The sequence below is a fragment of the Loa loa genome (assembly GCF_000183805.2).
Source record: "Loa loa unplaced genomic scaffold supercont3.209, whole genome shotgun sequence".
NCBI classification, from domain to species: domain Eukaryota; kingdom Metazoa; phylum Nematoda; class Chromadorea; order Rhabditida; family Onchocercidae; genus Loa; species Loa loa.
The window spans coordinates 86,480-105,110 of NW_018108389.1; the positions used below are offsets into that span (position 1 = coordinate 86,480).

The 18,631-nt window shown below is 29.5% G+C and overlaps 2 protein-coding genes across 2 annotated transcripts; one reads left to right on the top strand and one right to left on the bottom strand.

Annotated features, from left to right (window-relative positions):
- Window positions 1-59: 59 nt before the first annotated feature.
- Window positions 60-3,252, bottom strand: LOAG_06037 (P40 protein; the record flags this gene model as incomplete). The annotated part of the gene is made up of 5 exons (XM_003141573.1): window positions 60-185; window positions 724-951; window positions 1,499-1,873; window positions 2,299-2,478; window positions 3,019-3,252. The coding sequence occupies 5 exons, from the start codon at window positions 3,250-3,252 to the stop codon at window positions 60-62; spliced, it is 1,143 nt and encodes a 380-aa protein (XP_003141621.1).
- Window positions 3,253-13,661: 10,409 nt separating this feature from the next.
- On the top strand, window positions 13,662-16,994 carry LOAG_06038 (hypothetical protein; the record flags this gene model as incomplete). The annotated part of the gene is made up of 4 exons (XM_003141574.1): window positions 13,662-14,715; window positions 14,917-15,025; window positions 15,719-15,900; window positions 16,216-16,994. 4 exons carry the CDS (start codon window positions 13,662-13,664, stop codon window positions 16,992-16,994), a joined length of 2,124 nt encoding a protein of 707 aa, XP_003141622.1.
- Between the last annotated feature and the right edge of the window lie 1,637 nt (window positions 16,995-18,631).

Sequence of the window (18,631 nt, forward strand, 5' to 3'; positions counted from 1 at the left end):
TTCATTCACATATTGTTTTTCCAGAATCATTATGAATTTTACATTCAGTGGGATTAAAATTATTCAAAATGATATCCTGGTCTTGCTTTGCGACATAACACCAGTTGTGATTGTACCTTCGGACCAATCATGATATTTTCTTTGCCCGAAAAAGCCGCACTTGCTTTTTCGTTGCGAATATCGACCTGTAATTAGCTGGTGAATTGAAATGGCTGATTTATACGTAATCCATGTTAGGCGCATTTGGCATGATGAATGATGAAAGATAAACTGTGTGCTATGCATGTTTTTCACTTTTGTTAGCTATCATTCGGACGTTGATTCAAAGCGGATTTTAGATCAATCTAATTATCAATTATTCGGTGAAACATGGAACTCAATGACTTAATCTGTATAATTCATTTAATTGTTTTGAATGATCAATGTACATCGCCTCTTCCCCCATCGTCCTACATTTTTTTTTTGCAATTGCTGGGACCCATTTATTTTGTTATTTATGAACAAATATATTTCTGACGAAGAAATTCAAATTGACAGATCTCACATTGGACCTCCCCTTTTCTTTCCGAAAATTTCCCTTCTTTATCCTTACATATGTCGACCTAGTTTGGGACATTTCTTTATCCTGATCAATTCGATAAGCTTGCCATCATCTCATTTAATCAATGCTACAAGGCTAGTCAATTATTCGATGGAAGTAATTCGATAAAATTCAAATTGCACCTTTCCAAGGATTTGTTTCCCTTCCCATGTGATGACACACGGTGAAATGATCCCCTTATAATCGACATAAACCGGAAGCCATTCTTTTTCCCCAAATGTACCGCATACCGAAAATGGTTGCCAAGAGTAATCATAGCCGCGCACATTATGTCCAAGCTCGACTAACACTTGCAACGATCCAACCTTATCACGATACTCATGCCCGTTCCAGCCAAATGCTGCTGCAACCTATAGTATAATTTTAATTTTTTGTCGATTTTCAAACTACAGTGTGGAAGAAAACATTCAGGTTTAAATTTGCTTTCACATTTGGAATCAAAAAGTAAAATAAAGTAATCGGGAGTTGCAAGGAAACAAGGAGGACTTAAAATTGAATCAATTTTTGAGTCAGATTTGAATTACGAATTTGGTGATACCCTTAAAAGTACGTCAATATTGATGTTCCAGAAGTTTGCTGGATATCCGACTCTCCATCACTATCTTGTGTCTGTTTAGCTGTCCAATGTTTTATTTCTCTTTTTTACTTCCATACTTTTGTTTTTAATTTCTTTACAGGAAATTAGACATAAAATTTCTCTATGACTCTACTACTGTATTTTATTTTATCTTAGAATTATGTGCTAATCTAATCTAAAGCGTGATTCCAGCTGCAGTACTCTCTGGTAGATCGCGGCGAATTCTAGATGATTTCCCGGAAGATGTTGTATTTCATCTTATCAAACTTTTCTCTCTCAAGAAATATTCCCATAACGTTAGACAAAAAAAAGAAAAAAACCTTTCCATTGCTATCTTTCCAAATTCTACCCATAATTGGTTCACCTTGTTGGTACCACAATGCTACATATTGATCTGGATCTTCTTTCGGTATCGTATCTAACGTTTTCCCAAGCGCTTGTACCAATTTACGTGTTGGCCATGGATCACCCATACGTAAATCCATCCATTCATCACGCATAATTCTTGGTGGCGGTGGTCCGGGTGGTGGTGGCGGTGGTGGTTCTTCTGGTTTCGGTGGTGGTGGAGGTGGTACATAGCATTTCTTGCATTCACAACCAGGTGGCCCACCTTTGAGATTGCGTACAATAATATACATATCATCAAGCACTGTTCCTTGTAAGATTTCCGTCTTACCATCATGCGAAAAATGTGCCTAACAATTAGAAATCTTTCGTTTCTAAAATCAAAAAAGAAAATTAATCTCAAATGATAATTAATTACAAAGAGAATTTGGGTATTAGTTTACAAATCTGTCATTAGCCGTCCTACATTTCGTTAAAAACAATCTACTGCTTCTGTTGTCGTTGTCATTTTCATGCACATCAGAAAATTATCATCTCTGCTTTCTGATATATCAGTAAGTATATCGCTGTTTATTTAGGATATTTAACATTCAAAATTAGGGAAACAACAAACAGTATAATTTATCATTTATCAAAAGATGACAGTGTCCTTTTATTTTAAGAATTTCGGAATGATGCAATTTCTCGCAGAATGATGAAGGATTTAGAAGGCTTCCGATGTCAATAAAAAGATAAGCGTTTGATTCGATCCATTCATCTAGCCGGATTAACTAACCAATTCGGTTGCATCTAAATAACCCATAAGTGGACCAGCTTTACGATTTTTCCACAAAATTGGCAACGAATCGCCACATTTCAACTTCTGTCTTTCCTCGGTCTTCTCAAAACGATCTTTGTATTTGATCCATTCATACCAGAAACCAAGTAAATTGTGATCGCCTTTGTATTGCAATATCTAAACATTTCCCGTGTCATACATAATGGTTAGTTTTTGCTTCATTAAATATGTACAATAACAATTAAAGTTTTAGGTCACTGAGAGATAATTGGAAAGCTTTTTTCTACCAATAAGATGCAAAATCAAAAAATGGCTGATGAATCTAAAGAGCAATTCTGCTGAGAAACATTCATTGTTGAAATCATTATGCATCTTAAGCAGTGGGTCAAAAACAGTTAGATTGTATGAAACTACAGAAAACTCAATTAAAAATTCCAAAAAAAAAATTTACGAAGTCCTAGAAATTGTTAAAAATATTGGAATAGCAAAGAAAAATAGGCTAGAGGGGAAATTCAAATTCAATTTTTAGTTAAATTACTTAAACAATATGTCGAATAAAAGCTTTGGAGTTTATCATTTATCGTCATTGCACAAACTTATCTGTAAAAAGTTTAAAAAATTAATTAAAAAAACACTTCCAGCATTACGACACTTATACATCTGCTATAAAAATAACCTGGTCATTAGTTTATAACAATTTCAATTTCAGAAACAAACTTGGATTTGTCCTCCCAAATCTTTAGCTCCAGTTAGTTCAGCATTTTTATACGGGAATGAGCATTCCAAAACCCCTCCGTTATTCCATGCACGGCCATGAATCGGTTTTCCGTGCTTGTACCACAACGCGACGTACTGATTAGGTTGGTCCAATGCATGGACGGGGTTATCCGGAAACGGTGATCCAATCGGACCAAATGCCCAAGTATCTTCTTGTGCTGGTGGATTGCCCATCGTCCACTATCAACTTCCCGTGATCAATCAGTTGCTCTTTAACGCCAGTCGAAAATCCAAGAATTGTTACAATGAACAATTATTTCAGACCTACACATACTTATATAATGGATTTTCTAAAGTAAAAATGCAAATTTATTGTAATCTACACCTTCGCTGCAATTGAATCTTCTGGGGAATGGGTACTATCTTCACATTCACATTCATTACCAACCACTAATCATCTTCGATAATAACCTAATCGAAGCATTGAAGTTTTATTAAAAATTGATAAATATAATAATAATTGAAGTGATAACAGTGTTAGAAATGTCGTTGTAAGTAATATTACCCGTTGATATTGCTTTAAAATGTTTTGCGTTTAGTCAAAAAATTAACACCTAAACAGTAAAGCTCCGAAGCTTTGTTTCAAAATATTCATTAATTACAACTTCTAATTCAACATTAGAGACCTGAGTGGATAATTATTTCGGGCCTAATCTAGAAAAATTTAATTGTTAATATTTCCCCTTTCCTTTCTGATTATTATTCGTCCTCCTCTCCTTATATCCCATTCTTTCTTGCTTTTTTGTTCAGTTGAGAATGACTCATTTACTCCTTTACCGGAATGATAACATAAAATAATGTTCAATTCTTTATTTGAAATGATTGAAATGATATTTACTGCTTTACCTAAATCAATATTTTATTGTTTTGTAGCTGCATTGCTAGTTATAGTTGAAAAATTGGAAAAGAAAATCAGGCAGTTGATTGGAATGAATAATAGGAAGTATAATTGTATTGCATAAAGTGCACGTTTTAAAAAATCTTTTAAATTTATCCAACTATCAATATCAACTTTATCCTTCTCATCCCATTTCGAAAATAAAAATTGGATAGGGAAAAGGAGTGGAAGAGGGGAAGATAGAATAGATCAGTTGGTGGGAAGAAATGGATGTATCCGATTCAGCACATTTATTAGCAAATGATTTATTTGACCTAAAAAAATTAAAGAATTTTATTGTTACGCAATTTTTTCCGTAACCAGCACAAACTTGCCATGTATTACGAATGGATTGAAATTTTGTTTTTGATCGAAACAACTTTGGAGAGAGTTCTGTGATTTGCTGTTGCATTTCATCTTACTAAAGTTCTTAAATATGTGAAATTTAAATGAGATAATTTTGATTTTATTTTATTCGTAACTTCAACAATCATTCAAAGTTTCATTTAGAGTTTCGTTTTGAGCTCATCACTTTTCCTAATCTTAATATTTTTCAACTTTTCAGTTCCTTATTTGTTTTTCCTGGTAGTTTATTTATTTTTTTATTTTTTATTTTTTTAAAAGACAAGATAAAAAGCGTATGGCAAAAGTATTTGGAAGATTTTTTAATAATGAAACTAAAAGATGATAATTTGAAATTTCTCCATATTTTGTTACACTTTCAAATTAAAGTTTTTGCTGTTTCTGATTTCAAATTATATAATTTCTCGTTTTTCATGATAAATATTTCATCAAATTCTTTCATTTCATCTGTTAGCTTTCGTTTTATCGTTATGAATTCAAATCACCGAAAATTGGAATTTTTTGTGAGCTTTTACAAGGTTTCCTCTATCTTTGTTATGTTCCATTGAAATGGATAAACTTATCGATTCCATTGGTTTATCTGTCACAAATCAGCTAATATTGTCACATTGGACATACAGAACACTGAATACACAGCACAGATATTTCCTCTGAGGTAGTTCAATGAATCTGTAAAAGAAAAAAAAAATTGTCGGCATATTGTATCAGTTATTATATTTTCTTAAGTTATTATTACACTTTAATAATCAGTTATTATGTTTGTTTGTTTGTTTTTCTTTTTTGAATTTTGGATTTTGAATTGTTATATTTTTTTGTACACTTTAATTATCATTAGCTATGACATTTTCACGCAAATGAATTGCCATCTTTTCAATATTTTGAGTTTTAAATATATTTTTTTGCATTTTTCTTTTTTTGTTCAATTATATTTTCATACGAGCAAGTTGCCGCATTTTTTGCGTAATGTTTTTTAAAATACTTCGTAGTTATTATGATTTTTGCAAATTATGGTTGAAAAAACAAACAATCACATTTTTATTTGTAATAGGTTTCATTCTATAATATTTCGAATAATATTTTAATTCATATTTTTACTAAACATACAAAATTTGACATTACTTGATTAGTTTGTAATATTATCATAGTTTTAAATCAACAACGTTTTGATCTATATTTTCATTTATTCAGTTAAAATAAATTTTAAGCTATTAATGCTTGTTGTTCAATTAATTGATCAGAACGTTGTTTACTTATTTCATTAATTGTTCGATGAAAGAATGGACGAATAAAGTAAAGCAATCTTATCATCTCCAACTTTACTTTCCTCTTCTAATTAATATAATTATATTTTTGATAATCAGTAATGCTTTTCATTTCTCGTTAAATATTGCAGGTTCATCATCGCTGCGCACAGTTATAAATAATATTTGAATTGGTCTCCAACGATGAAAAAGAATTTTATTGAAAAGATTTAAATTATCGTAATGATTATTGAATAACTAATTTTATTGTGAAAAAGTGTTTTTTTTTGACTTCAAAAGAAAAAAACCATGAAAATTACATGCATTTGTTAAACTGTATTAACCATAAAATTTTCATTAAATGCTGGAACTGAATAGATATATTACTATAGTTTTCTACTTATTATTATTTTTCCGACTTTGATTTCAATTCAAAATTCCTCCTACTAATTCAAATTTCCAATATGAATTTGGGCTTTCATCCAATATCAATTTGGGTTTTCATTTCAGGTGTTTTTTTGACATCAAATTTGCTCTTATTAACACCAGTTCGGAATAACATTAACGCCAAATTCGGAATTTCATTTTTTACCAATCCAAATTTCGAACGAAAAATCTCATCGTTTCAAATTATTCCCCGATGGGTGAAAAGAATTTACATTTTATTCCATTTTTCGCTCTTTATTTTCCAGATCAATTTCATTACGACAACATGTCGCATTTATCATTTTTATAATGTTGATGACAATTTATTTTTCCTTTTCTTTCTTTTTTAAAAACTTTTTATTACATAAATATCAGAATCATTTATGACAATAATGAGACAAAATCATTCAACAGCGAGCCCCACTTAAACGGAAATTCCTTTTGAGATATTTCCGGTGAAATGATAGAACTTTTTATAGAACTTTTTTTTCCGTACATATTCAGAAATAAGTTTTCGTTCGCAATCCATTCAACTGGTCCCGTCTAACAATGTCATCAGGAAATATACTACTATATATAGGTAGATAAAATGATTATTACATCACTGCATAACTTCTTTGGAATTGCTTGCAAGTAACACTTTATATTATCCATTTTTCTACAAACAAATTTGAAGTTAAGGCCAAAAACAAATATTTATCAAATTTATGAATTTTTATTGAAAGCCGAAATCGTAATCTTTAGTTCTTAATTGAATAAAATATTAAAAACCGGGTCAGATCCAATTTATCAAATTTGAAGGAAACATTTGCCTATTTCTATTAGTACCTGAATTGTAAACTCTTTAAATTAAATTAGGTTTACTTCTTCTGCCTACTTTAGCTAAACTTCTAATTTTGTCTCATTTTGTTGATAGAATGAAATGTTAGTTCGGCTGAAATTAATTTACTAATTGACACATTGCTTATTTTTTCACTTTTTTTCAAAGATAAAACAGCCTGATAAAAGAAAAATTTTTTTGAAATTCGACGGAGTAAATGCTGCAAATAAATTCTTACTAATTCATGCAAAAATATTAGATCTATCCATCTATCCTTTCTAAAATAAGTGAGAAGTTTGGGGAAAGATAAATTATGGAAAGAAGGGAGAAATGAGGTCATTCAACGGTTACCTTACAAGCGTAAAATTACTTCAGTCACTTTTTGAATCCATTCAGATGCATTTCTTATCAATCATCTGTCGTCATCTTTTTTTAAATGGGATAATGTGATATTAACTCTATCATCATACTGCTGAATCATTTTAAGCAACCAGTGTATTACTATTTCTTTTTAACATCGATTCAAAGTTAACCGACGCGATAAAACGGAATAATGAGTTTCAATAAGTATCAGGAAATTTCGAAATATACAATTGTAAGGTCATTCTTGATCAGAATATAAAATTCGTTATAAAATCAAGAGATTAGTAGAATTTCCATTGAAATATGATATATTTCGAGTGGCAATTATTTGCCAATGATAAATTGAACACTGAAACTATCAGTTTTATACGCAACGAATATTGTCAAAAATTTTCAAATGCTTCAATAATGGTCATATTTCATTAGCTTTTGCAAAAAAATTTTTTTTTTTGACTCATTCAATGCAAAAATCCTGCAAAAATCTTTTGTTTTCATTATACAAAATGAGAGAAATTTTCATTCGAATTTAACTTCCAATGTGAAACAGCAAAGGTTTAACCAACATTTTCATGAAATTTTCCGATCATCAAATAATGGGATAGAAAGAATGAATGAAACTAATGGCATTGTTGTTTCTGATTGAACGGAACATAATAATTTTATCATTTATGAAATTAAGATATCAGGTTTTCATGAATGAATGGTATCTTCCACTTTGAATCAATGTAAATTCACTAAACAATGGGACCGATTTGAGAATTGGTTTTCAAATTTCATTTTCACTTTTATGCTATTTATCGTCTAAAATCATCAAACAACACTCCTGAACATTTTACACTCCAGAAAATTCAATCTAAACTTCTCAGTTTCGGACACAAATACTTTTTTCTCCATTTTCTTTTTGCGAAGACTCAATTTTCCTCTTTCAGTTTTCGAGACAAAGGAACGATTATCATCTACCAATATTAATTTCTCAAACACCTTTATCTCTTTATATTTGTATTTCGTAAAATGTTATAAGTGACAATAACTTTATTTTTAATTGCTGCTTAACTTTGCTGCATTTTACCTTTGCATAGGTTAGATGATTTTTATTGCTAACAAAGCAAGACGTCAGAAATAATTATGATTGTGTAATAATGACATTTTAATAATGCAATAACTGATTACGATTATAATCATAATAAAGTTAGTCAATTATTTCCAAATTATAATGAATGAGAAATTACAGTTCACTAGCAAATATTATTTGCTAACAAACCAAAATAATGATGATAAATTTAGGAACTGATCAGATTAGAATGATAAAATGATAACCAAACGAGAAAAAAGCCAACAAAAGATAGAACAATCAATAACTATGGATAGAAATATTTATGAATGGGTTAATCGATAAATGATAATAACGAATCGTTAAAACTAATTCTGCACTTCTAAAAAGGACGGCCTCATTAATAGATTGGTCGAAAAGGACATAATCCCTAAATATCTATTAACGATCTAACCATTCTCAATCATCTATCACAATTTATCTCCATTTCTTAAACTTGTTACAAAATTTGTTTTCTTTTCCTTTCTTCTTTCATCATCATGCTAAATTGTATTGATTGCAATCAAATGCACCAATCATTCTGATTCTTATCAATGATAATATTATCTCAAGAATATGTCAAACGTATATTTAAGTGAATTCTGATGAGAACGAGACATGCATAAATGAAGTTTAGGTTGATCAGTTCAAAAACTGATTACTTTTCCATGTAAATACCTAAAATTGGAAGAATACAAGATCTATTTCATTTGGGTTTAACTATTCGTCCAGAAAATCTGAACGTATCAAAATTCAAATTATTAATTTCTATTTCTTTATTTGTTTGTTTGAACAATTTTAGTATCTTTTCTTTATTTTTTCTTCTCTTTCCCAACCAATTTCCACTGTTCCTCCTTTTAATCTTTTATTTCAATGTAATTAATAACACCAACTCAAATGAATATGATAATGGCAAAAGTGGATAGAGGAAAAAATCGTCTAAAATATAAACTTACTTCCTCAAGCATTCGTTCAATTTACAAGTAACAGTTCAAAAATCAAACTGATAATTTCATTTTTTTAGCACTTATCAGGAATGTTTTCCACGTTATTAATTATTCAAATCCAAAAGTGGTGAAATGCAGCAAAGCTGAAAAAGTGACAACAAAGAAAAAAACCCATTTTTTCCATTCGATCAAAATTTGCTACTGTTGAATATGTACTGGCATTATTTTTATCGTATTATACTATTATCAATCACCTTACAGTCTAGCAATATTTCATGTAAGTTTCAAGTTCTAGAATATTCATATCAATGATTACTGCTATGTTTATCAAATCCTAACTTTTGATAAATTTATGTTCATCATATTGTGGTTTATGATAAATTTCTAGCATGAGTACTTTTCATATCAGAAGAATCTTCATTCTAATTTATTCACTAAAAGATTAACTATTGTCGATGCATATTTTAATCAAACTTGAGTAATGATTATGTAGTATAACGATTTAATTTCTATAATGATTGAGATGATCTGAACAGCATGATTATGATAGTGATTATATAGTGTAATGATTTAATTCATATTATGATGAATTTATAGGTGAACCAACAAATTGTGTATTATCATATTATGCTGATGAAATAAGTTACAAGGATGCATCATCGCTGGATTTCTACTACACGAGGTAATATTAATGGATCAGTTGTATCATTAACAAAAAGATAATTGATTACTGGATTACTAAATAACACCATGGTTGGAAGGTTTAATAAAATAGGATTGATTACATATGTCATAGACAAATTTTGCATAATTTTGAGTGGAAAGAAAATGCTACTCGAATAGCAACGTGTCACATCTTCTCGACATCAAAACTGTCATAGTATTTTTTAATTATAATATAATAAATAACCTCGGATAAAATATATTGCGATAATTACTATCAATCTTAGTCATTTCAGCAAACAATTTGAATTATTAAAGCTGCTTTGAAGTAAGGGAGAAAATATTAATTAGACAAATTGGTTAACAAAATATTTCTGCTAATATTATTCTGAGGATTTTGCTTGAAATAATACAAAAATAGCTCTAAATACTTTTTTCTTCGCTTGGATAATTGATAAGAAATATTTCAAAGAAAAAATAAATGAAAATGGAAAGAATAAAAATAAGAATAATGAAAGAGAAAAAAGAAAAGGGAAAAATAAAAGTGTGCCATCTTTGTATTCTCTTTAATTGTAATCAAATGTAAATAAATGATGTTTTAGTTGGAAAAATAAAAATAAAAAATAATTATTATCATTTATTTTTGATTTTAATTCCTTACCCCCTTTTATTTCTTTTTTTGCTGTAAATATTTATTTGAAGGATAATAATTTATTGTTGGTAATTATGATTGAAACGATAAAATAGATATTCAGCAGAATTAAACGGAATCAATCCATCTTGCTTTGTGTTAATTAATCAGCAGAACTAAACAAGACCAATTCATCATCTTAATTTGTATTAATGATGTGCAATTTTGCATAATTTTTGAGCAGTAGCTGTGAAATACATAACATTTAAACTTTAATGTAGAAATTAAACGGCAAAATTTTAAAGATAAATAAAGAGGAATGGATATTTATCGATAAGGATGAAAACGGCTGAAAAATAACTTAGACTAATCATTGAAATTGAACACATATATCCTAATATCTTTCAAGTTGCTACTGTAAAAAATTTTTCAGTTTCTCATCAATACTATGTTAGAAAAGTACAGATAAATGAAATAAGATAATCGCTAATTTACGAAAATTTATTCGCACACATTCAAATTCATTCACTCTTTCTAATCACTTTCGAAGTTTTATCAAGACTGCAATCAACAATATATGAATTATAATTTATTAAAAAATTTTTGTTAAATTTTAAATCATCCGATTTAACCTAACAAAATTACTTTGAAATATAACTTATTATTATCGCTATAAACAAAAAAAAGAACTTGACGAGGTGACGAGGAAATATGACAATCGTTTTACAAAAGAATTAAGCATAATAAAGATTGATTGTTTTTTTTTTTTTTTTAGAACTAAAAGTCATACAATCAATATATTCTATTTCAAACATTGAATAGCTGAACAATGCTCATATAAGATATTATCAGTTGTTACTAAAAATAAGTGGATACTTTCAGTGTTGGCATAAAATCGGTGGACGAATGCGCCAATTTCTGCTTTCGTCGACAATTTTGCCGTACTGCCGTATACAATTACTTTGCAAATACCTGCTCGATAAGTTACAATTGGGTAATAAACTGTTGGTAAGTAATTATTCATAAGATTATCTGAATTTTTGTCTATCCTACATTCAATCTTAGTTACCTGTTAATATCATTGTTATCGTATCTATCTCACTTAACTTTTAAATTTTTCCATAAATCATTCATGATATAACTGCTGACAAAGAGAATTTATCGGATTTGTTTATCTAAATCGGTTTAACTTACAAGACAACTTTATTAAAGTGTAATTTGTTACATTTTGTTATGGTATTAATATTCCAAAAATTTCGTGTTATTATCTCTTATCAGGCTATCCCTAATCATCCTGAAATCAATCTGTTATCTTCCTGATCGACCCATTGTAGGAGTCATCAAAAACGATATTCGCAATATCAATCACCTAATCGGCAGTTAGTTCGAATCGCTTGCATGGAACGCTGCAAAACTGGTACCACTGAAACCAGTACTTTTTTTTATTTTTATATTTCTTGAATGAAATTCCGTGGACCTTTCGACTTCTTCAAAATTAAAAGTGTTTTTATCATACATATTTAAGTGATAATATTTTCGGAAAATTTTCTCTTGTATTATAATTTGGCAATAAAAAAATTAAAAGAAGGCTATTTATTTATTTTTGTTTAAAAAAATTAAATCGTTTATTTGAGTTAAAAAACAAGGGGTTGCAATATTCAGAAGTCCTGAAATATGTGAAAATTGTGTAAAAACATTATTTTCATTCAGTTTCTCTTAAATTTCATTGTTAATATAATTTAACATTAAAATGAAACAATTCTTTTGACAAGATTTCTTCAATTATTTTCTCATTTTTCACTTTCCATTTAAACTCGGGTTTCTGAGAAAGTTTAAAAAGTCTTGCTCGCAAATCGGAGAACCAATAAATTTTATGGTTTGCTTAAGTTATGAAAAATTATTCATCCATGCATTTTAATGTTTTTTGCATAAATTCAAGCGCTTGCCAATTTTATCGGAAAAGAAACTTTTTCAATTTTTTAAATTATTCTATAAAGACTGAAAAATATATTCTATTAATTCATAATTCAAAGGTATACTTGTTAATTGCATCGGATTTTTCAACTACCATTTATCATTTGTCAAATCATTGTAACTCTCACGCATTCCGACCAATCTTCCTTATCGATTGTATGATTGCATAGAAAATATGATTGATTTATTTGCGTAAAATTTTTCCAAAAAAAACTGACAGTTAGCAATCATTAAGACTAATTCATTTAAGCTATCAGCAAGATTATTAATTAGGAATGTATGTAAATCCCATAACCAAGACAAATTTTTCTTCCTATTTTAACAATTTTCCTATCATAGTTTTTATCATAAGACTTTTCTTAGCTAAAATAATTTGCTTTTTATGTTTGGATCATTTCCTTATCTACTATCTCTCTTTTTTCGTGATTTTTTTTTTTTTTGAATATAAGTTTTTGGCTAGTCAAATGTTTCCAATTCGAAAGTTCATCTCAACAATAATTTCAGCAAGCAATACTTTACGATTCACTTTTTTTTTTCAGAAACTGGGAACGGCTTACATCAAGTAAAGGATATACTACTTAAATCAGGTGTTGAAATTACCCGAATTACAGGTGGGCATTCAAATTTCCCACATTACGATACATGGTTGCATGTTTATTGGATTCCTTATTTCTTCTTATTATGCGTATTTTTTTTTAATTTTTGGATTTCTTCTCTCTTTTTTATTTCCATCGAATGCAATTTCTCCTTTTTCCACAAATCCTTCGATGGAATCAGATTTGAATTTAGACTTTTCATCGAGTTTCTCAACAGAATCAGAATTAAAATTGAATATTTGTGCAAATAATCAATTTTCAGGAAAGACATAATTTTTTTTGTGTTGTAAAAAAGTCATTGGTATTACTTGGGAAAGCTGAAGAAAGTTTATTCTAATTTTATGTGGTAATTAGTAATTAATCAGAAATAGATAACAAATTATTTAGTGGTTACACTAATTTAACGCAAAATTTAAAATTTAAAACCCATCAAATCCATCACTGTATCTTTTTACTTTTAATTTTGACTTTACGTAAATATACAATGAAACATTTGAAACAATAATAATCAATTAAGTTCTAAGAAAGTTTTTTGACGAAATTTTAATTTCAATTTCCAGAAATAACTGGTGAAGATAAAAAAGGAAGTACAATGATCCCTCAGACTAACAATGCGACTAAAATTACCACACCTGAAACGACCACAACTGTTTATAATGTATTACTAGCAGCAGCAACAATAACAAGAACAAGAACAATAACAACAACTACTACTACTACTACTACTACTACTACTAGAACAACAACTACTAGTACCTCTATTACTACTATTGCAACTACAATACCAACAAATACTGCAAATGCTACAACCGTTGAAGGAAATGATTCTATTAATCCTGTTACCTATACTACACCAATTACTACTACAACTAATACTATTCTAATTAGGGATATTCATTTACCGAGTAGAACAATCTCACAATCATTTGAGAATGAAGCATTGTTATGGTGGGTTATTCTGCAAAAGATACTTGGAAGAGATGCGCCCATTTATCACAATATAGTTGAAACGGATAATAAGAATGAAACAACCATAAGTAATCCACAAATCCTTATCAATGATGTTGATAATGAAAGTAAACTACGTTTCTTGGAAGAGATACTGCGTGAATTACGAGAAAATCCCAATAAATATAAAGTATCTTTGGAACGTACTGACGATCGACAGAGTTGGATGGTTATCCATATTGGGAATTGTCATAAGTGTGAAAATTTGCAAGAAACGATATTTACGGATATTCCGGGAATGCCACATCAGTTTCCAAGAAAACGTGATTCACCGGACGAATTAAAAACAAATTATCATGTACTTCGCATAAGATTGCCCTATGGACTTCTAAATAATGGTACATTAAGTGGAAGAGAAATTCAACAAAAAGAAGCAAATATAGGTCTAGATAATACTTCCAGTATCAATATGCATATGCAACAACTGAATAATCATAAGGAGAAATTGACTTTTGAAAAGCTTCCGGAAAAATACATTGATGAACAGCATGGTTATCTGTATAGAGTTAAAATTCATGGTATTAATCGGGAGTTACCATTTATCAGTAACATTACTACCGATCATGAAATGCGACAAAAGGAAATTGAAAGTGACAAGATAGGAGCAACCAAGAATAGGGTTGACAATAATACCAGAGGTAAGTATTACAATTATCCCATTAATCAGAAAGATTTCTTCTTATCCATTTTGATTCATGTCTTTTTTCACTAGTAAATGATACTGTAAAGTGATTTTTTATCTTAGTGGAAATTTAACTAAAATTTACAACAGTATTTAGAATAAGCGATCATAAGCGAGTTCAATGGCAGTTAAGTTTGTTAAAAATCATTTATTTTAGGGGAAACTCGATCTGCCATTAATTCGTACTGTTTTGGCATAATTAATCGTCAGCTGTTATACAATGCTTCGTATAAGACACTTTATGATGTATCATTGGAACGATGCAGGTATTTTGCTAAAATTTTCAATGCATTTAATAAAATATTTTATAATAATGATATTGTCATTATCAATAATGATAACGACAATCTTTGCAACAATGATGTCATCAAATAATAATGATAGTTACCATCATCCAACAATAATAATAATTAAATTATAATGAAGGAGTTGCAAATTTTTGATTGATTTCTTTTTACAGTAATGGAAATAATGTTTACAAAAAATACTTTTATCTATTGCATAATGATAACAATAATGAAATAAAAGGAATTAAATAGTTCGTTCCTCGAATTTCTTTTTTATATTATACTGGATAAAACGGAAAAAAAGACATTAAAATTGATAGTTTTCAATAAGTCACCGTCATACTATCGCTAATTGAATTGAATCATCGTCATCTTACGATAGATAGTCGTTACTTCACATAGACATTAGGTGTTATCGATATCCTAGAGTAGATTAGCGTTATCCTCTTACAATCAATGTTTAGATTAGATCAACATCATCATACATTAGACATTTGATCATCGTTGTCTTCGACAATGTCACAAAAAAGATTGACTTCCGTGGTCGAATTTTTGTTTTCTTTTTCTATAGATTCTATTACTCTTTCTATTGTTGATTTTTTTAGAGGGAAAAAAGTGAATTGTCAGTCTTTCCTGGAAATATTTTCCTATAATTAAACTTGTTTATTGTAGATGTGCTTGTGCCAATACATGGGATAGTGATAATGATAAGGATTGCATGATAAAGTGTAAAAGTTTCCAATATAGTAATGTTACACGGAAATGTTTGCTGAACGAAGAAGATCATAATGGAAATTTTGATTTGGTATATAGTTGGGATACTGATTATTTTTATAGAATATGTACCGGTGAAGGTTTGTTTTCACAACTTAAATTGTTATCTGCAGCAATAATTAAAATTCACACTGGTTTCAAATGTCATTAATGGCTACAATATTTTGGAATTATTTTTACGTACACGTCAAAATATCCGTAATAGAAAAACGATCAGCTGATAATTGCGCATTTACGATAAATAGTAAGAAATGTTCCACACATAACGCCAAGTGTATCTTTGACATGAATATATATGTAGTAATATCTTCAAGAAAATTCCACGTAGAGCATTAAATTTTTTCCAAAAGTTTTCTAGAATTTTGGTTCTTATTTTATCAATGATGCTATTCCAGATATTACCAAAGATTCAGCCCGTAACTGTCCAACGCGGAGGAAGGCAAAACTTGAACAATCTGAATCAGAAGGGACAAATGCAAGTGAAGTTACGATGATAAGCAAAGCTGAAGAGAATAAAACAATCCATTCAACCAAAAAGCGGTCAACAGTCGGTCATCAATCGACGTTTTCCTCATCAACCTTCCACACACAATCTGTCTATTGGTGGAAAAATAGTGGGAAAGAAGAAGTAAGGAACAAAGGAATCATTGAAGAAGTGATATTATCGCCTGATTTGTGGAGTAAAATATTGAAGAAGAAGAAAAGTGCTACGGAAAACTTAAGAAATTTGGTATCTGAAATACTGAAGAACCAATCGGAAGAAATGAGTGTTGGAAAGAAAGGAAACGATTATAAGGTTGAAATTCGACGCACTACTACTACCACACTACGTGGTAACCGAGGAATACGATCCACGAGGGATGCGGATCTGGAAACAATCGAGAAACCATTTGCTTTAACAACAGTTTCTGCGGATTATACAGAAACGAAAATGATTAAGCAATCTTCATTGCTTAATGAAGAAGTTGCTAAGTCATCAATAAAAAAACCTGGAGTGGAAGTAGTGGAAACGACTGAACACGTAGAAATTAGAACGGAGAACGATAACGAACAGAAATTCAGCAAATCAGTTGGTGGATTGAATTCGAACATCACGAAGTTAACGACCAGTATGATCGACCAAAGAACAATAGCAGACAGTGATTTTGGTGGATTTTCAGAAAAAAAAAAATGAAAATTTCTCTTTCTATATTTGTTAAAGCGTATGTTTTTTGAGTGAGTGCAAGAGATATGAATCATCCTCGGGAAAATCTCGTATCGAGATATATGCCATAGCAGCTAAACTTTTTCTGTTCCATACAATAATCCGTTTGCTATTCAACTCACTTTTTGATAGGCAATCAATCAATAATGATAATTAATAGCAGGAATTTAATGGGAAAATTAATTTCAGTTAAAATATTTGTCTTCCTTGTTATCAAAAATGATGAATTTGTTTAGAAGTTGACGAAGACAAAAGATTCGATGGTACTTCTGATGATTACAATATGAATTACAATTTAAATGAAAATGATATCACAACAGTAGCATCTGGAGTAGTGGAACAACGTAACGGAATGACCACCAGTAATAAATCTGAAATTTCTGAAGCAAATTTCGACAAAGTTGTTGATTATTCTGGTAGCAGCAAGCTATGACTTCCACTTCATTTATCGGATTCCACTCAATTTATTTTTCTTTCTTTTTTTTTTTTTGCGAGACAGAGGGAAGAGGAAAAGGAAGAAACCTTAAAACTTGCTAAAATGAGATAAGATAGTAATTTTCTAAAAAGTATGCATATATCCAATATAAATTTGACGTTTCAGATGTCAGTAAAACTGAACAAAATTTGACGTCAAAAACGCTGGGCGGCTGCTTTGAAGTATGTTTTGTGGTTCATTTCAAAATTTTCAAATAATTTTTTTGCTTTCTTCACTAATTTAGCAAACGATAATAGTTTTATTTTGACAAGTGAAATTTATAACTTTATTTCTCTAAACATGATAGCCGAGAAGTTCTAAGTTGAATCAATTTCATGCGATCCGAAATATAAGATACAATATACAGTACATAATACTTTTTTTTGACTTTTCTCTCCAACTTATCTCTTCCGTATTTCCTATTCGATTAAAACTAAATGAAGTATGAATTAGCATTCTAATTTCACAACTTAATCAGTTGATTGATACTTCTTAGAGTTAAGTCGGAATATCAGACATCCATATAACAACATAACGTATGTATATGTCGTCAATTGGAAGAAGGTATAGCCTACTAGATTTCAAGTGACACTTTAATAGAAAAACTGCCAGCTAGCTTACCCGATGTGTGTTTTTTAGTATCTTCAGACTCTTGAATCACTTTAAAGGTTATCGATGGATTTATATTGAAAGGTACAGCTGGTGGACTTAAACAAGACGTAACATTGGAGGAATGTCAATGTTATTGTGCTAATAGCAGGTCGCTTTAAAAATAATTACTTACCTGTATATTAAGTTGTAATATGTGAGAAATGTGTTTGATTGTTTAATAATCAATGAAATTTTTTTAAACCACTTTTGTTCCTTGCATAATTTTTGTAACTTTATTTTATTATTTCATTTCGTAATAAAATAACTTATTCATAATTTTATTTCATGGTTAATTCTATAGCTTCCTGTTAATAATTTAACTTTATTTTATAATCAACTTAATCATTCAATAGAAGTATTTACTATTAGGAAGCGATAGCTCGGATTAAACTATGAAGCACTTTTCCCGTATTATTATTATTATTATTTATTATTATTATTATTATTATTATTATCATTATTATTATTATTATTATTATTA